General features: G+C 43.7%; 1 protein-coding gene across 1 annotated transcript in view; it reads right to left on the bottom strand.

Annotated features, from left to right (window-relative positions):
• AGBL4 (AGBL carboxypeptidase 4) overlaps window positions 1–7,444 on the bottom strand; it is a 2,679,639-nt gene extending 2,672,195 nt beyond the window's left edge. Inside the window, exon 1 of the mRNA XM_088479301.1 lies at window positions 7,364–7,444. Coding sequence (XP_088335427.1) covers window positions 7,364–7,406 — 43 coding nt within the window. The 5' untranslated portion in view covers window positions 7,407–7,444. The remainder of the gene's footprint in view (window positions 1–7,363) is intronic.
• Window positions 7,445–18,874: the final 11,430 nt, after the last annotated feature.

Below are 18,874 nucleotides of genomic sequence, written 5' to 3'. Positions count from 1 at the left end.
CCCCTTGCATCCACAAAAGCATGTATGTCTTGGAGACACAAAGTCCTTACCAGATGGTATGGATGCCCTAGCACTGTCAGTAGAATGTTCCTGGGTGTACCTGATGTGTATTGTTGCTGTGGTCAATCTCTTGGGACTCTGTGGAATATATGGTATGGGTGTCCGAACATCCAATCATTTTGGCAGCAGACAATAGACATTACCAAGGAGGTTCTAGGCAAAGATGTCCCTATTAATCCTTAACACCATCAACTACCAGATCTCAACTGTAATAAGAAGTCTCTGCTGAGCCATTTCAATAATGTGGCAAAGGCGGCTTTCATGCATAGATGGAAGTTTGCTACTCCTTCAAGTGGGTGCTGTGAAAAAGTCAGCGAGTATGCTTTTCATATGCATGCAGAGAACGTTAATACATTTAAGTGTAAAAATAAATAAATACCTTACAATTTAATTTTCTGTTCACTGATGTTTTCACTGATATAATTCAAATTTAAAGGACCACTAAACCTTACATTTCATGAACCGTAAATGTAAAATACAGTATACTGTTCAGTGTAAACCTGACTCTCCACTGCAGGTCTGTAAAAAGTAAAGTATTACTTCCCCACCCCATAGTAGCCAGCTAAAGCTCATCCTGCCCTAGTCTAACAGACAAGTCCCTGAGCCAGTCAGGGTAAGGGATTACTTCCCCACCCCATAGTAGCAGACTGATGCTCATCCTGCCCAAGTGTAATAGACAAGTCCCTGAGCCAATCAGGGTAAGGAATTCCTTTCCCACCCCATAGTAGCCAGCTGAAGTTCGTCATGCCCTAGTGGTGGCGAACCCTGACACTCTAGCTGCTGTGGGACTACATATCCCAGCATGCAGTGCCAGAGTTTTGCTATTAGGGAATGCTAAAACTGTGGCAGGGCATGCTGGTATATGTAGTCCCACAGCAGCTGGAGTGCCAGGGTTCGCCACCACTAGTCTAACAGACATGTCCCTGAGCCAGTCATGGTAAGGGATTACTTCCCCACCCCATAGTAGCCAGCTGAAGCCCATCCTGCAGCTATTCGGACTGCTGATAGTCAGAAATCAGAGAATGCAAGTTACGGTGGAATCACTGGTCCAGGCCCTGTGTATGAATCAACCAATCCACGTGCTGCTTTTCTGTGTTAGAGAAGCATCTACATCCTAATACGACAGCTTGCTGCAGGGGAATGAAGGAATAAGCTACATATAAAGTTAACTGTAAGGTATCCATTTATTTAATGTATTTTATTTAGCTCAGTGATAGACAGCCTTTAATATAAATTAATATCATGTAGTTGTTTTATTTAGTCTGTATCTATGTTAGCAGGCATACCAAAAGCTTTTCCCTTAATACATCTATCTTACACTTAGATTTTAATTAAATATATTTAACAATAAACATTTTGAAATACACTATAAAACTATTTCAAATGGAACATGGAACGTGAAACGTACTTTAGGTAGACCATAGATTCTCGGAGCCTGCAAATCAATGATTTTCGACCTTTTTGAACTTGTGGCACACTGAACAAGATTTTAAAATTGCCGAAGACACGCCATTTTTTTTTAAAATCGAATATATGTTGATATTTACACAAAGAAAGTGTAAAAAAAAATGCAGCAAATAATCTATGGATTAATCAAAAAACCAAATAAATTGTTTAAAATTAATAAAGTCACTCAATGTCCAAGGCAGTTCAACAATTCAATAGAATTACACTCCCTCCAGTGATGAGGTGGCTGCTGAATTCTTCAAAGGTTACTATATTCCAAAACAGACCAAACAAGATATCACAAATTGTATAAGAATTAATGCCCTCAGTGTACCAGGCCACAAAGAGTTATATACTGTACAAACAATTAATGTAAAAAGGAAGGAAGGAAGGAAGGAAGGAAGGAAGGAAGGAAGGAAGGAAGGAAGGAAGGAAGGAAGGAAATAATCGTAATACTGATATCTATTAGATTCGTGCTCTCATGCATACATACCTACAAAAGTGAAAAAAAAAATTTAAATAATTATAAAAAGAAAATAATAAGCACCAATATTGATTTAGGGGGGTATTTATCAAAGCACTAACAAATCAGCTCTTAACTGTCATTTTTCAAAAACAGCCTGTAAAATAAGGGTTAGAAGCTGATTGATTAATGCTTTGTCTCTCTACATTTTATCTCTCTCCATGCCTTGATAAATACCCACTTAAGACAATCAAAATGTGCTAATAAAAGTGTACACCAGCAACTCCCAAGGTACTATTTACTTCAAACCAAGTTGATGATTGCCGAGGTTCACTCATCATATAGCTATGTTTCCATACTGGAGATACTGTACTACAGGAGGGCTAATAGGAGCTTATAAAGAGGATGAGATGGAACCTATGGGTGCCAATGACCCCACACTCACCCTTGCGTCTGTGACTATTGGGAGTGGATAAGATGCAGCTGGTCTTTTGGACACCATCTGCTTATTTACTCACATTCACTGAATTATATAGGCTGATCTGGATTCAGCAGAAAACCAAAGTAATTGTTCCACATAGAGGTGAAAATTTTAATCTGGTGATAATGATTCAAAGGTGATTTTTAGAATGTGGATAGTAGATGTATTTAAGCCAAGCCTAGATGATGTTCTCTCACAACCCAAGCCATACATGACGGATATAGCTTAGGCTGCGTTGTTGAGGGCCGCCAGCGTCCTCCTCCTCCGTCCCTCCACCTTCAAATCATCACCTCTATGTGGAGCAATTACTCTGGTTTTCCGTGGCACAGCGGTTGATATGTTCAAAAAATACCTCCAGCACTATTTGCTGTTCTTGCACTCTGTAATGTTTTTTCTCTGAATCACCTATAATTCAGATTGGAAAACAAGACAACATGACTAAATGTTTTTTTAAATGACATTATTGGGCCTGTGTGTAAGAGCAGGGCTTGCACCAACCCTCCCCCCTTTCCCACCATTCTCTCCTTGTCACATATGCCTCAAGACCCTACCACCACCACCAGACCACACACGACCATGGAACAGCATTAAATAAATACTCCCCCCCTCCCCACTAGCTTCATCATTATATTATTCCCTCTCATACTATATATAATACAAAGATGCCACATTATATAAATAAAAACCACCAGTAAAAACATTACACTAATACCCTACCAAATGCATTCATAGATCCCATCAACTACATCTTTACATTAATAACCCCCCACATTACAGGAATATCATCCACCAGCGCCCACATTACATTGATAGTCCCCACTGCATAAATCCCACACCATAACTAACGGAAGTCAGCCAGGAGTACCAGCATCAGAAGTGCTGAAGGATGGAGAGGGTGCAAGCCAACATTGGATGGAAGGGGAGAGGAGGAAAGGGCAGAGGTGAAGAGGAGATTAGGTCTAGTCCAAAGGTGGGTACACACTGGAAGGATATATCTGCAGATCGACGCGACCCCCTCCCCGCGGCCTCTGCAGCAAGTGTACGCCCTTACACACAGCACGATGAGCAGATACGGCATATTGGCAGATATATCTGCCATCGGCTGTGCTGCACAGCCGGCACGATATGTCTGTGAACGGCGTCGTTCACAGACATATCGTCTGCACACACTGGACGACGTGCACACGATATATTTTGCCCGTTTCATTGTCGGCCAGTCTGTACCCAGCATAGCAAACCAGTCAGGATAAGGGGAAGATCCTGCTTTCAGCAGCAGAACAGTTAATATGGTAAGGGGAAGGTCTCCAGGAAGACCTTTAATGCCAGAGCCAGAATGAATAAGCTTTACCCCATGTTAGTAGAAATGTGCAGACTGTGCAAATCTGGGTGCATGGAGGTTTCAAACATCTAAGAACTAATGCAGGACCTGCTTAACTCCATCTATACAGCACTGCGCACCCTGCACTCATCTACTGCTAAATAGATATTCCTCCCTATTACCATAGCCACTAATCCTAACAATAGGTACACACTAGGTAATATATTGTTCATACAGCTAATTAACGATATATGATTTAGTACATTAGCTCGTGTGTACACACGATACATATGTGAATGACGTCTTTCACAGATATATTGCATCGGGCGTGCAGCACAGCAGATGCACTGGCATCCCATACCCAACCAGTACAGACGACCAATCAACTCATATGCTAGTCACAGGAACCACCAGTGCATGACATCACAACTGGGCGGGCATTTTTAAATGCCCGAGCAGTTGTGATGTTAAGCTAAACATATTGTGCAGCTGATTGCTGTGTGTGTATGCTTACCAAAATCGGTCACATGGTTGCTGGTTTCGTCGGCCGGTGGTGCCATCGGCCAAGTATGTACCAAACTTGCAGACTTTCAAGCTGCGCCCACCGGGCAGTGTGAGCCAAGTCGGGACAGCAGGGGGGCGTGGAGCAACATAGGCGGTAATGCGGGGGTGTGGCAGTGTGATTGCGTCATCATAGCCTCGTCCTCGCTATACAATGCTGAGATTACCGTCATTGTATAGCAGGGGGCGGGGCTATGATGATGAGATTAAGCGCAAATTACGTCATCGGACTCCCAGACTGCCCACTGTACTCGGAAAGCAGGCAGTCTCAGGCAACAGCAACTCCAGACTGGGAGTTTTGAATACTCTTCTGGGCAGCCGGGAACACCACCCGAGATTTGGGAGTCTCCCAGCTGTTCTGAGAGAGCAGGCAGGCAAGTATGATGTGTACCCCACATTAGTTTAGATTTTATGATGATTATGGGGATCACTTTACCATCTAACCATGTATAAAAGGTAAATCGCCTGTCTGACTCAAAACAAGACTTTTTAAACACCTAGGGGTAAATTTACTAAAGTGAGGGTTTGTAGAAGTGAGTTTTAAAAGTGATGTTGCCCAAAGCAACCAATCAGATTCTACTTAAAATTTAACTAGCACCTTCTAGAAAATAATAGCTAGAATCTGATTGGTTGCTATAGGCAACATCACTTTTAAAACTCACTTCTAAAAACTCTCACTTTAGTAAATATACCCCCTAAGGTAAGAATAAAAATAACAGAGTCCTATAACTGTTCTATTGCATTTATTGCCAACAAGAAAGATAAAGTAGCAGTTACAAACACAGGAAATGTCACATCAAACATGAGCCTGCAATTGTGTTACTGAAATATGAGAATTCTATGAAGTGAGAGAAGACAGGAGGTCGCACTCTAATGAATAGTGATTTAGCCCATACGAGGAATGCTGCTGGCAGTTTGACTGTTGTAATTTTTTTATATATGAAATAAAAAAAAAATGAATCAATAAAAATCTGCAAATTGTTTATGCTGGAAATTACACCGCCATATTTATTTGGGTATTTTCACTTTCATTTTGCTATATGTAAAATATACAAATGAATGGATATTATCTCACAAACTGAATTGTTTCATTAAAAAAAAAAAGTTTATGGTTTCTGCAGAAATTCTAAATTCTCTACTAGTTTTAAACCCAGAGTGTAACAATATATTCAAGTTTAGGCATGTTGTAGAAGGGAACTAATTAATAAATAACAGTATATGATTAGTGATATACATGATTAGCTGGTCTTTAAAACTCTGTAAGTGGTTAATTATCATAACAATAATCCATTAGTAATAATTAGTACTGTGTGGCAGGTCTCTGACACTGAGATGTTGCATTCTAACAATAATTATTACTAGTAATTAGCAGTTTGTGGTGGGGATCCCAACTTAATGAGGAAAATAAAAACTGCAATCACGACCAGGGATATTTAGCAACATGTCAGAGACACAGATAACCCTGACAGCTGCGCTGTGGTAACAATACATAATAATATTTAATGGTAATGACACTAACACGAGTACATCACAGGTCTTTGGCAGAGAAATAGTAATGCACACAACAATAAGATAATCAACGTACTGTCTGCATAATTAGTCTGGCTAACTGAACTCTCTGTCAGCATAAGACCAACAAAGCTATTAGTAACCAGTAATGATAGACACATCGATAGACAGACAGACAGATAGAATTATACCACTTTTACACCTAAATTCCGGGTCTGACCAGGAGTTGGAACAGGGTTCCAATCCGGAACAGACCCGGAATTTAGCCGGCGCCGACCCAGGACCTTCCCCGAGTCGGCGCCGTTCACACCGGAGTCAGGTCTGCATATACCCGGCATTTCCGGCGTTGAAGTAGACGCTTGGAGATGACGTCATCTCCAAGTGCCACTGAAGCCGGACCAATCGGCCGGCATGCGGTGCACTCCAGGTCATCGTGACCTGGAGCGCGCCGTTCACACTGCAGGGATCCAACCCTCTCCCCTTTTACACCAAGGAGCTATCCGGGTTAACCCTGCAATAACCTGGGTTTTAGCTCCAGTGTAAAAGGGGTGAAAGAAAGTAAGAAAGAAAGAAAGAAAGAAAGAAAGAAAGAAAGAAAGAAAGACATGAGAGAGAGATCAGACAGACAGACAGACAGACAGACAGACAGACAGACAGACAGACAGACAGATAGATAGATAGACCGACCATACTTGCCTACTTTTGGAAATGCATTGTTGATAAGATCTACATGTTGATGAAAACATTCGAAATACTTTTAAGAAAATACATGTAGCCATAGGGATCATTGTCCTTATAAACAATGCAGGGAAATTATACTAATGATCCAATTTTAATGTATATATCTCTGTTGTTTTCATCTATAACAGCTTCATAATGGGAGTAAGGTGCAATTAGGGAGATTACTAGACTCTTCAGGGAGTCAGGGAGATTGCTACTACCTACCCTCCAACATGACCCATTCCATCAGGTACAAAATGCTCTGTTCCTGGACTTCCTACCTAATGTATGGTTGCAGCCACCTGTGTTGAACTAGATAATTGATTAGACAGGTGTTTCAACACAGGTGGCTGCAATCATAAATTAGATGGGAAGTGTTGGAGCAGAGCATTTTGAAGCCTGATGGAACGGGTCATGTTGGAGGGTCTGCTACTATTTCAGGGAGTCTCCCTAACAATGAGGGAGATTGACAAGTGAGACAGATAGATAGATAGATAGATAGATAGATAGATAGATAGATAGATAGATAGATAGATAGATAGATAGATTAAACAATAGGAAATGACAATAGTTTTATTATAAATATATATACCCCATACAAATCTTATAATTTCAATCAAGCAATAGTAAGATTATAAATGTATCGTTGGCATGAAGATGCAATTATATTATTCACAGTAGCTCTACACGTTATTTATCCATCACAGCAATTACTGTCTCCACTGAGAGACACTAATAATAACGACTCTGGATTAAGTGCTGTTCCCTCATGCCCCTCCCACACTCCCCCGTATCACACACATACTTGTCTCTGGATTTCCGCTGCTGGCCGCCATGTTTGTTGTCATCCACGGACAGGAGCAGAGACGCCGCTATACAGCTGCCATGACAACGGGTCACGTCAGGCGGGGGGGGGCGGAACGTGACGTCAAATGGAGGGGCGTGTCAGGAGCTGTCCCAGGTGCTGTATGAGTCGCGCCGGGCGGCAGAGACAGTCACGTGATACTGATGGCTCTCGTGTGTGCTGTGGAGCCTATGATGTGACACAGCCAGCATTACACCGGCTAGTACTATACGTGCAGTGTGAGCTGGTAAAAATGTGTCTGCCTAGTGATAGGAACGTCACTGCAGCCTTTATAGTGGGACTTCCAGTGTTGTGGAACTATATGTCCCAGCATGTCAAAAGTTGTTAGGGTATGCTGGGGACCAGTAGAGCAACAACAACTAGAAAGCAACTGATCGCCGATGGAGAGAAAACTTAACCAGTTTTATGCTGGGTACACTCTAAACTGCAGGTTGCCTGGATCAGCCATATACGTCATGGAGTAGCGACAGTGATGCCCCCTGGGCAGTGGCACAGCTCGCACCCCCCTAGTTATGAGCCTGATTGTGCGCTATATAAATAACTTAGTAATTACTGACCATATTGTTAGCCTTTTTAAAATACTGTATGTTGAAAAGTACTGCAGCATCAGTACTGTTAGACCATGGGTGTGGAACCTTTTTTCTGCCGGGGGCCATTTTGATATATATAACATTATTCGCGGGCCGGTGCAGGCCATGCCCCCTCTGTGTGACGTCACACTGGGGTGGGGCCACAATCGCCGCTGATTACAACAATTCCTGGAGCATCCTGAGGATGCTGAAGGTGTAAGGGCAGCGGTGTGACTATCTGAAGCATCCTAAGGACGCTCCAAGTGGCACTGCTGCATAGAATCTGGCTGCAGGGTGCCATTCTAGGCACCCTGCTAGCCCGATGAGGCTAGCAGAAAAAAGCTCCGAGGGCCAGACCAAATGATTCCAAGGGCCTTATACGGCCCCCGGGCCTGAGGGTCCCCATCCCTCTGTTAGACCATGAAAACTCTACTGACAGCTCTTAGCACTGATTATAAAACTGTAATATGAAAATGGGAAAATAGAAGCATCTTGAGGGATAACAGGCCAGGCATCTTTGTCTCTGGTGTTAATACGGGTTGCGGTCAATATCCTGACTGGGGGGATTCCGGCGGTCAGAATGCCTGGGCCGGAATCCCAACACCTGTCAGAATACCAGAGCCGGCATTCCGACCGCCGTGATCCCGAAGGTAAGTAGTGGTGTTAGGGTTAGAGATAGGGGTTAGGCAGTAGGCAGAGGGTTAGGCACTAAAGGTGCAGGGAGGGTAGGGAGAGGGGGAGAGTTAGGGTAGGGGGAGGGTTAGGATACCTACTGACAGGTGTCTGTATCCTAACATAGTTGTAACAAATTATGCGATGGTTGTCCCAATTCACTAAATCCCAGAACACACTATATAGAACAACGGCGCAATATATTGTGTCGGGGGATTGTATCCAATTAATCGTTTCACCTGTACACTATGTGCGATTGTGCACCACGTCGTACATTGCATCGTCCCATCTAATGCACAGTACAGCAGATAGAACGATGGGATGAACGACTACTGGGAACGACAGATTGGGCATACGTACTATACAATGTGTACGATATATACATATATATATATATATGTTGGACGATAGCCCGGCTTCAGAGTTAGAAGAAAATCCAGAAGGTTTAATATTACATCTGGACAAAACCATGTTGCACTATTGGATAGTTTGGGCAGGGAGGGGGGGGCATATTCTGTGTACAGAGATTAGAGTTAGGATTGGGGCCCTGGCGTAACTATAGAGGGTGCAAGGGGTGCGCTTGTTATGGGGCCCGGCGACTTAGGTGGCCCGCCGGCCCAGCAAGCAACCCCCTGCACCCTCTATAATCAATTACAGCGTCAATGTCATTTTTAATCAGGACACGGTCGTGAGCCAATAGGAATTTGCAGACCAGCAGCCAATCAGCAGCTGGTGCTGGTTTGCGAGTTCTGGCGCCTGATTAAATTGACATCGGCTCTCGTAGAAGCTGGGAGGAGGCGTGGCTATGATGACATCCCCTGACCACGACCACGCCTCCTCCCAGTTTTAGTTCAGTGAGGAGAGGTGGAGCAGCGCGCTGGGCTCAGGAGATGGTAAGTAGTGCGGTGGTGCCTGCATGCGAGCGGGGGGTTGCTGCATAGGTAGACCTATGGGGGCCCCGAGGATATTTTGCTATGAGGCCCCCATACCTCTGGTTACGCCCCTGGATTGGGGCTAATGAATGGAAAGACTGTGAATATTGTGCAATGAATATCGGGTCAGCCCATGTCATCGTTGCCTCTACAGTGTACAGTAGACAAGCTCACTTTAATATGTTTTATGATTCTCAAAATAGTTGTATTTTCTAGTTGAAGTCTTCTTAATATGTACAGTTGGAAAGAAAAGAACATCACACGATGCAGAATAAATGACATGGGAGAAACAGATCAGATTAAAATAAACATTTCAGGGTGGTGAATGCTCCACCTCTAAAGGTGAAAAACCATAATACTGTACAACACAAACATTATTTGATTGGCCATTAGTACTTAATTGAATTGTGTAGTGGAAGTAGCAATAAGCAACAGAACTTGATAAACCGTCATCCAGCCTGCTATTGATCCAACATTCATTGCACTAATGATCTGAGGTGTGAATTGCTGGTGATTAATGAGCCATTAGCAGCTGACATACTGATGTAAATTTAGGTTACTATAGAGAAAAAAATCACATACTCATAGCCCGCAGCTGGAATATTGGAGTACTGAGGATTAGCTCGGTGCTACAAAGTACAAAGGCGAACAGCATACTAAGAACACCCACTCAGCCTCTACTTCATTAGATCTAGCAAAAAAATATATTTTTTGAATAGTATTTTATTCCTGCAAAGTCAAGTAGTTCATAATATGCAATATATAATAAACCCAGAGCAACCAAGGTTTTCATTTATGAATGAAATCCCCATTTGCACATGTTTTTAAGGAGTCACAAACCTGTGAGCTTGAAATAAAAAGCGACTGCTGGGCTGAACAAAGCATTCAACATTTAATACACCTGGTTATGATCTCAAAAGCTAAAAGAAGATTTTATTTTGCAGGTTGGGATTTATTTTCTGCCGGAACCACGATGTGAAAAATTAGATCCCCCTTAATGTCCTTTATTTCACCATGGGACGTGGCTATGCCGATTTGTGTCCATGTGAATGTGACATGGTTGCATGTGAGTATTTTGCTGTAAGACATTACTACTGACATTGCTGAACAAAAAATCAGAATCAAAATTGGCAACAAAACCTGTTTACGCAGCCACACTCGGGACCTTGTGTACAGGGACGTATTAAGAGAGGAGGGAGCCCGTTTTCACTCCCCGTCCGGGGCCCCCTCCTCTCTCCCCGGCTGCCGTCAGCGAAATGACAGCAGCAGTAGACTCCGGGCACTAGAGTGAGCCCAGGGTCTACTGGACATGCGCAGGTTACCGGGAAAATGGAGCAGCAGCGCAAAACGGCGGGAATATGGCCGCGGCCAATTTCTTTTCGTTTTGTGTAGCGCTACTCCGTGGGACTTCGGAGAGGTAAGTATAAAAAAAAAGTATGAGTGCAGGGTGTGTGGTGCGGGCCCGCCTGGACACTGGGGCGCATGTGCACCGCAACCCTGTACCCATTTGAAGTACGCCCCTGCTTTTGTAGAGTCTGATGAGAGTCCATTTTGTTTGCATAAAAAATGTGTAAGCATAAGTTTGCATGTAGACTCAGACTCATACTTTCGTCATCATCACGATCATCATCATCAGAACAGTTCTTACAGGTATTTAAAAAATGTATAAATAAATACCAAAAAATACAGCATGCCCCCCTCAACTGTGCTACCAGCAAAAGTGCTTATAGCTTAGACCAGTGTTGGCTAACCTTGACACTCCAGCTGTTGTGGAACTATATATCCCAGCATGCCCTGCCACAGTTTTAGCATGCCCTAATAGCAAAACTGTAGCAGTGCATGCTGGGTTATGTAGTTCCATAACTGCTGGAGTGTCAAGGTTAGCCAACACTGGCTTAGACTGTTAGCAGCAGAACTGGAGGTATACAAAGCTTGGGGTCTATAAAAATGATCACTACCAGCTAGAGATGGACAGTTCGGTTTTGCTGAAAACCAAACATACCCGAACTTTGGGGCTCCGAGTTGAACCAAGTCCCGGCTCGGATCACTTTTGGGGTTCAGAGTAGAACAGAGTCCTGACTCGAGTCTTCTTACTAAGTTCAGAACTCGGATCTAAAAAAAACAATCTAGTGTATTTTGGCTTGCAAATCCCTCATGATTTCAAGTGTTGTGAGGTGGTCGAAATTGACTGGAAATGACTGAAATTAATGTTATTGATGTTAATAATACCATAGGAACAAAAACAGGTCCAAGTTTATGATTTTAGCTGTTTTTATCAATATTGCCAGATCATCCCTTTAATAAGTAACACATATGAATTAGACAGGTACTGTGGCTGGCTTAAAACCAGGTGAAATGGAGACTTGAAGTTAGCCAGCCACAGAATCTGTGTAATTCACAGGCTGGGTCCAGTGGCCATGCTCTCAAACAGCCCTAGCCCATTCAGCATGGGTCTAAGGGCCTGATTCAGAGCCGGTCGCTATTTGCCAGCGCGCGCTCTTAATCAGGGCGGGGAGTATATATTTTTTTCCTGTCCGCTCACTAAGATGTGGGTGCCCACCCACAGCTAATGCAAGCGAGCAGGAGATTGTCGCATTTCGTGGAGACCCTAAGGTAGGGTCTCAGCACTCGCAATGCAGAGTGGACTTCCAGCTCTAATAGAGTGGTTGAACAAACGGCAGACGTTCCTTCGGGAATGCCTCCGTTTGTTCAGCCACCCCCCCTACCCGCCTACAAAATGGGGCGAGCTGTCGATCAGCATCGACAGCCGCCCCATTTTGCTGCGAGCTTCGGAGCGAGTGAAGGTCTCACTCGCTACGGGGCTCGCGCACATGCGCACTGGGCCACCATCGACCCGCTTGCGAGCGCAATGCGCTTGCGAGCGTGTCTGAATCAGGCCCTGAGTTTACCAGGGGAGTGGAGGCTGCAAAAAAATGTGTGGCCCTCCTAGGAAAAAAAAACAGCTACATGCTAAAAGCATATGGATCTTCTAACCCCTATGATTGACAGGTGTTGGGTAATTAAACGGTAATAAAAATATAGATTAAGGGTTTTTTTTTCTTTGAGGGACTACAGATCCTAGCGTGCTCTATTCTTTCTAAAGTGTACCAGCATACCAATGACTGCTGGTACTTGTAGAACTAAAGTTGTCTGCATCTTTTGGCATCCAGGGCAATCTGGGATCTGTAGTTCACCTATAAAAAAAACACTGCAACATAAGGATATTCACATTGTGACAATATAAGCTCTACCTGACATTTTCCCTCTTTAGACCCATAGTGCACAGAGATCCAGATAGGGGCAGGTTCTCTTCTTTCTGACATTACAAATGGTTGAAATAAAAAGAAAAATATTAATGGCAAAGTCCTGCTCATTACAGGACTTACAACACTTTTGGCTTGGAGCCTGTTATCATAACCAAACAGTGGGTGGCTTTGGTCTGATTGGTCAGATCAAGGGAACAACTGCTCTGATTGGTTAGTATAGTAGTAGAGGTGAGTGGTTTGGCTTTTCTGAAAACCAAACACACCCGAACTTTGAGGTTCCTAGGAGAACCGAGTCCTGGCTCGTGTCTACCCGTAAATTTGGATTTCTGATATAAAAACCGTATCTCCGGTTTTGGATTGCATGTAATCAGGTCCAAATGTTTTTTGCTGTTTTGATCAATTTTACTGAACCAAAACACTTTCTCTAATCCAGGATCTCACGATATAGTGTACACACTATGCAATCTGTTGGGGGATTTTATCCACTTAATTGTTTCAACCTGTACCCTGTGTGCCTGATTTAGAGTTGTACGCTATGCCAATGTTTTTGCAAATGGAGCGTTTATTTTTGCCACTGTGCATACGTCTGAGTCTCTCTGCTCATGCTTCAAAGTACATTACCATGTTCGTACACTGCAAGTCTATGTTTGCAGTGTGATTGACTGGCAGGGAGCGTTTGGAGGAGGTAACTTGGATTGTAGGCTTAAAATGCAGGCGTGTATTGACCTTTTCGGGGGCGTCACACCCTGCGTCTGCGATCCTGTACACAGGAAACGGCTCGGGCATTACGGCAGCCATTCTGACTGACCATAGACTCACTCAAGGATGTGATGTTTGCCTGATCAGCGTCCGATGCTGCGTATATGTACGCAGGTGCAGACCGCTGCGGTGGCTCCGGTGGACCTCTCAGTACACGGCCCGGCTGCTGCTCCGTTAACATAATTTTGCACATCCACAGCTGAAAAATCTCAGCTGCAGCAACAATAGGTCTAAGTCAGGCCCTATGTGCGGTTGTGTGTAGACACTACACAATGTGCACCACCACATCATTCATTGCCTCGTCCCACATGCAGCACATCAGAAGACACTTTGCGACGAACAACGTGTGTAAACGATGGGCTGGATGTAAACACTATATGATGGTCGTGCAGATTGATCGAAAATACCAAGCTCACACTATATATCGTATAGTGTGTACCCAGCTTTTGCCACAATGCAGAACGATGACACAATGTACTTCACTCATATCACTAGTGATGTTTCTGTTTTCCTGGTTATGTCGCTGAATGGACAGGGGTTGCGTGTTGTAGATCTACGGAGGGATAGGTACAGAGACATATCATGCAGCTATCCGTGTGCTGTACAATATGTTGGATGTCATTCGATCCTTTAGCAGAGTAATTCCAGCTGCCACATACTCCTGCTTTTCTTTCCTCTAACAGTCCCCATTATAGGGCCTGAAGCAGGTAGCAGATGGTTGTTCAGTTCAGGGCAGAAGTGATTTCATTTTCACTTACTTATTTATTTATTTATTTATTAATTAATGAGAATAGCTTGTCATGTAATTTTTACTGTTAATCATATTTTATTTACTTTTTTTTTTTTTAATGTATAACTGCTTCCTAGTAAGAAACAAAGGGCCTCATTCAGAGTTGCGCGCGCAATTCTGCGTACAGGTCTCACAAATATTAGCAAGCTGCCGTGTGTCAGGGCCTGAGGGTTATAATGGAGGATTCGGAGTTGAATTGATGTCAGGGCTTGATTCTGCTTGGATCGCAGCTCCTAATACGCACGCAATCGGCCGATTAAGTTGCATCGCAGTGTGCGTGCGCGAACTAGGAATAGCAATCAGGACTGCGATCGAAGTGACTACGCAGACCTATCGCAGAGTGATTGACAGGAAGTGCCGTTTGACGGGGGGTGGTCAGGGAAACGTAGGCGTGCCAGTGCGTTCTCATGCTGTTTCAGGGGCGTGCATAAATTAGCCACTGCGAAGCCATACGCCGTGTGAGGTCTTATACCGTGCGTGGCGGTAGCAATTTCTGAGTAATGTCTGGGCTTATGCAAGTGTGCGTATAGGTCAGATGGTACTCGACTGTACCAATGGTTTTGCTATTATGCAAAGTATTATGGATGTGCGTATGGTAAAGTGGGCGTCCTTATGTAGTGCTGAGTTTGCATTGCGATCGCTGTGGTTTGGCTTGCTATAACAGTTGAACTGCGTGCGTACGCAGTATTGCGATCTATAGTGAATCAGGCCCTCAGTCGGATCTCCACTTGCCCATGAATGTAGGATAAGTTGGCCGTAGGCGTGTTGACGGATTTGCGGGCCATTCAGAAGTGAGGCTACTGTACGCAGAGATCCATCCAGCTTCAGGCAAATCTCTTCTGCCAAGGATAGAAGGGATGCAAATGCAGGGTGATGACAGCTTCTTTCACCAGCGGATGGATGCATAGATGTGGCTGAGTCTTCATAAAGGAGGAAATCGCCATTAATTTCTGAACGCGGCAAGCAGCCACAAATCGCATCTATTTTACGTGTAACTCCGAATCAGGCTCATAGTGTGCCTTATAAATAACACATACAACGTGCTTAATTTTAACAGAAATAAAGACATATCAACAATCTCATGTTCTCTATAGGGGAAAAAAAAATACTCTTCTTCTCCTTACTCTTCTCTCCCCATCACTATGGTACAAGTTGATCTTTGTCTCATCTGTCCATAGGATGTTGTTCCAGAACTGTAATGGCTTTTTTAGATGTTGTTTGGCAAACTCTAATCTGGTCTTCCTGTTTTTGTGGCTCACCAATGGTTTACATCTTGTGGTGAACCCTCTATATCCACTCTTGTGAAGTCTTCTCTTGATTGTTGACTTTGACACATATACATCTACCTCCTGGAGAGTGTTCTTGATTTGACCAACTGTTGTGAAGGGGTTTTTCTTCACCAGGGAAGTAATTCTTCTGTCATCCACCACAGTTGTTTTCCGTGGTCTTCCGGGTCTTTTGGTGTTGCTGAGCTCTCCGGTGCGTTCTTTCTTTTTAAGAATGTTCCAAACAGTTGATTTGGCCACACCTAATGTTTTTGCTATCTCTCTGATGGGCTTGTTTTGATTTTTCAGCCTAATGATGGCTTGCTTCACTGATAGTGACAGCTCTTTGGATCTCATATTGAGAGTCGACAGCAACTGATTCCAAATGCAAATGTCACACCTAGAATCAACTCCAGACCTTTTACCTGCTTAATTGATAATGAAATTACGAGGGAATAGCCCACACCTGTCCATGAAATAGCTTTTGAGTTGATAGTCCCATTACTTTTGGCCCCTTAAAAAGTGGGAGGCACATATAGAAACCGTTGTAATTCCTACACTGTTCCCCTGATTTGGATGTAATTACCCTCAAATTAAATCTGAAAGTCTGCAGTTAAAGCACATCTTGTTTGTTTCATTTCAAAGCCATTGTGGTGGTGAATAGAGGCCAAAATATGAAAATTCTGTCAATGTCCCAATATTTATGCACCTGACTTCCCAGAAATAAATCCAAAAAAACACAATTGTCCTTCAAAAACAAATAAAAAAATAATAATAATGTCTCTGTACCAGAAAGTAGATTGCATGTGCTTCTATGTGCTCACAAGCAGATCTCTTAGTAATCCATCTTAAAATATGTTCTACTAGCCACAACCTTGACAAATGTTGCTTATTGAGAGTTTGTACAGTTGGCTGAGGGGTTGTGGTTGGGGGAAAACCTTTTGTAACATTTGTTACACATGAAGCATATCTCCCAACAGAATGGGTATGAAATACCGGCGGTTGAAATCCCGACCCCGGAAGCCCGACAGATGAAGATCCCGACAGAAGGTGCTAAGTACCCTATCCCTCCCCTCTCCCCCTAACCCTCCCTTGGTGGTGCCTAACCTTAACCTCCCCAGGGGGTGCCCTCCCGTCGATGGTGCCTATTCCCCCCTTCCCGCACCCTAAACCTAACCCTCCCGCGGGGTACCCTAACCCCCCAGCTCCACAGCCTAACCCTCCAGGGGGTGGTGCCTAACCCTAATTTTCCCCGGGAGGGCCTAAACTTAACCCTCCCTTCCCCGAGGAAATGAACTATACTTACCCGTCCGCACGATCGGGACTGTGGCGGTTGGGGATGCCGCCGCCAGTATCCTGTTTTCCTTCAGGATATCTGCATCAACATTATGCCGGAGGCGGGTTTCCGGCGTCGGTATATCGACGGCCGGCATCCCGGCGGCCGGCAATATAACTACATCCCCTCTCAACATATGGGAATCTACAATCATGACCCCTTGCGTGTGCACCCGAAAAGAGGGCATGGACTCTGGATAGGGGGTGGGCCCAGCTCTCCCAGAAATGCTAGGCTGCCTCCAGGGTCTCCCCGCACTGTGTAGATACTGTGCACATATGCATGGCATCTATTCACCCACTGGTGAGAGAGTGCTGTCCCCAACTCCCCTTGTCCCACTGTAGCCTGCATGTGGGACAGTGCCCAAAGCGGAATGGTGGGGGATTATGATAAAGGGCCTGATACTGCGTTAAACACTTGTGGAGTGTTTTCACACAGCGCATGTACCAGAAACCAGCTTACAGTACACAAGTGCCAGTGATACTAAGGCAAAGTTCAGTGAGGGTGTCTTGATGCAACTGTGGCCATGCAAGGTTGGATAGTTGCTGGCAGGCTGCTAAGATGCATACTACTCTCATACAGGTGAATATACATAATTATTTCCATCCATGCAAAGTCAGAGCATCTTTAACCCAGCATTAAGCCCAAAATCTATATAAAAACTTGTTGGCATTTTTTCTTCTTCAAGTAAATCTGTCCGTGGCCTTCTGTGACTGTTCCACCAGGAGCACTGAATACACTCTCAGCTAATGCACTACAAATTGGGTGATAAAGATTTTCTTTGGCAAACTGGATTATTCTGGCCCCAGGTGTAGCTTATTTTGCCAGTAATGGAGGAGATCACAATCAGATAAACGCACAACATGGCAATTTATCTTTGTTTTCCACCATTTTTAAGTTGCAGAATTGGGTAAGACAAAAAGAAAAGAGAATAAAAGTCTGATGGCGCTTGGAAGGGACCTCAATTCATACAGATATATATAATGTCTTCCACAGGATAATAATAATATTTCTATTAAAAAAATTCTAAATACTGTACATAAATAAGTAAATACAATAATCTATAAATTTTGCTTTCATATATACTAATCAGATGCCGTTAGGTAATGGTTGCAAACCAGTACATTCTGATACATTGTGATATTTATGTGTAATTTTTAAGATTTGAAATAGAATAAATTTTCTTTGCATGTATATTTTTTTATGTATTTTTGTGGCACATTCACAATTCATTCATGTATTTGACATATTTTTAGCGCGGTTATATATTTTTTTATTTTTTTATGCAGAATTGGGTAAGTCTTGATCCTGTTTTTTTAAAAAAACTTTTCATCAATATAGTCAGCCAGGGCCATAACTAGGAGTTTGCAAATGGTGCCTGGAATGGCACACCCTTGCCAGTTGAACCGGGGCACCCAGCAACTTGTAGAGCCGTCCGGAGTTTCCTTACAAGGTTTTAGGCAGAGCTGTTCTTCCTGATGCCAGTGGCCCCTTGGCGTGACATAGTGACAACATGTTAGGGGGTCTGGGCCGGCACTGTGAGGTTCTGGTTTTGTTGTGGACCCGGGGTGGTAATAGGAGCAGACACTGAAGCAGGTTTAAAAGTAAATGTGGAGTTTTTAATGAGTGGCTTAACAGACATGAATGTGGTAAGATAGAAATTCCGGGTATAGCACTAAAGTGCACTTGGGAGCTGTAGTGAGGCAAATAGGGAAAAGTCCAGTTAGTGACAGGCAATGGAAAATGTCCAGGTAGTGACTGGTTAATAGAAAATGTCCAGGTAGTGGCAGACAAGGGGAACTGTCCAGGTGGTGACTGATTAATGAAGAATGCAGACTGAGGAAGAAATATCCAGCAGAGTGTCA

Source organism: Taudactylus pleione, unplaced genomic scaffold (assembly GCF_031769625.1).
Source record: "Taudactylus pleione unplaced genomic scaffold, aTauple2 ptg000230l, whole genome shotgun sequence".
In the NCBI taxonomy this organism is placed as follows: domain Eukaryota; kingdom Metazoa; phylum Chordata; class Amphibia; order Anura; family Myobatrachidae; genus Taudactylus; species Taudactylus pleione.
This window is presented reverse-complemented; position numbering and strand designations above follow the sequence as displayed.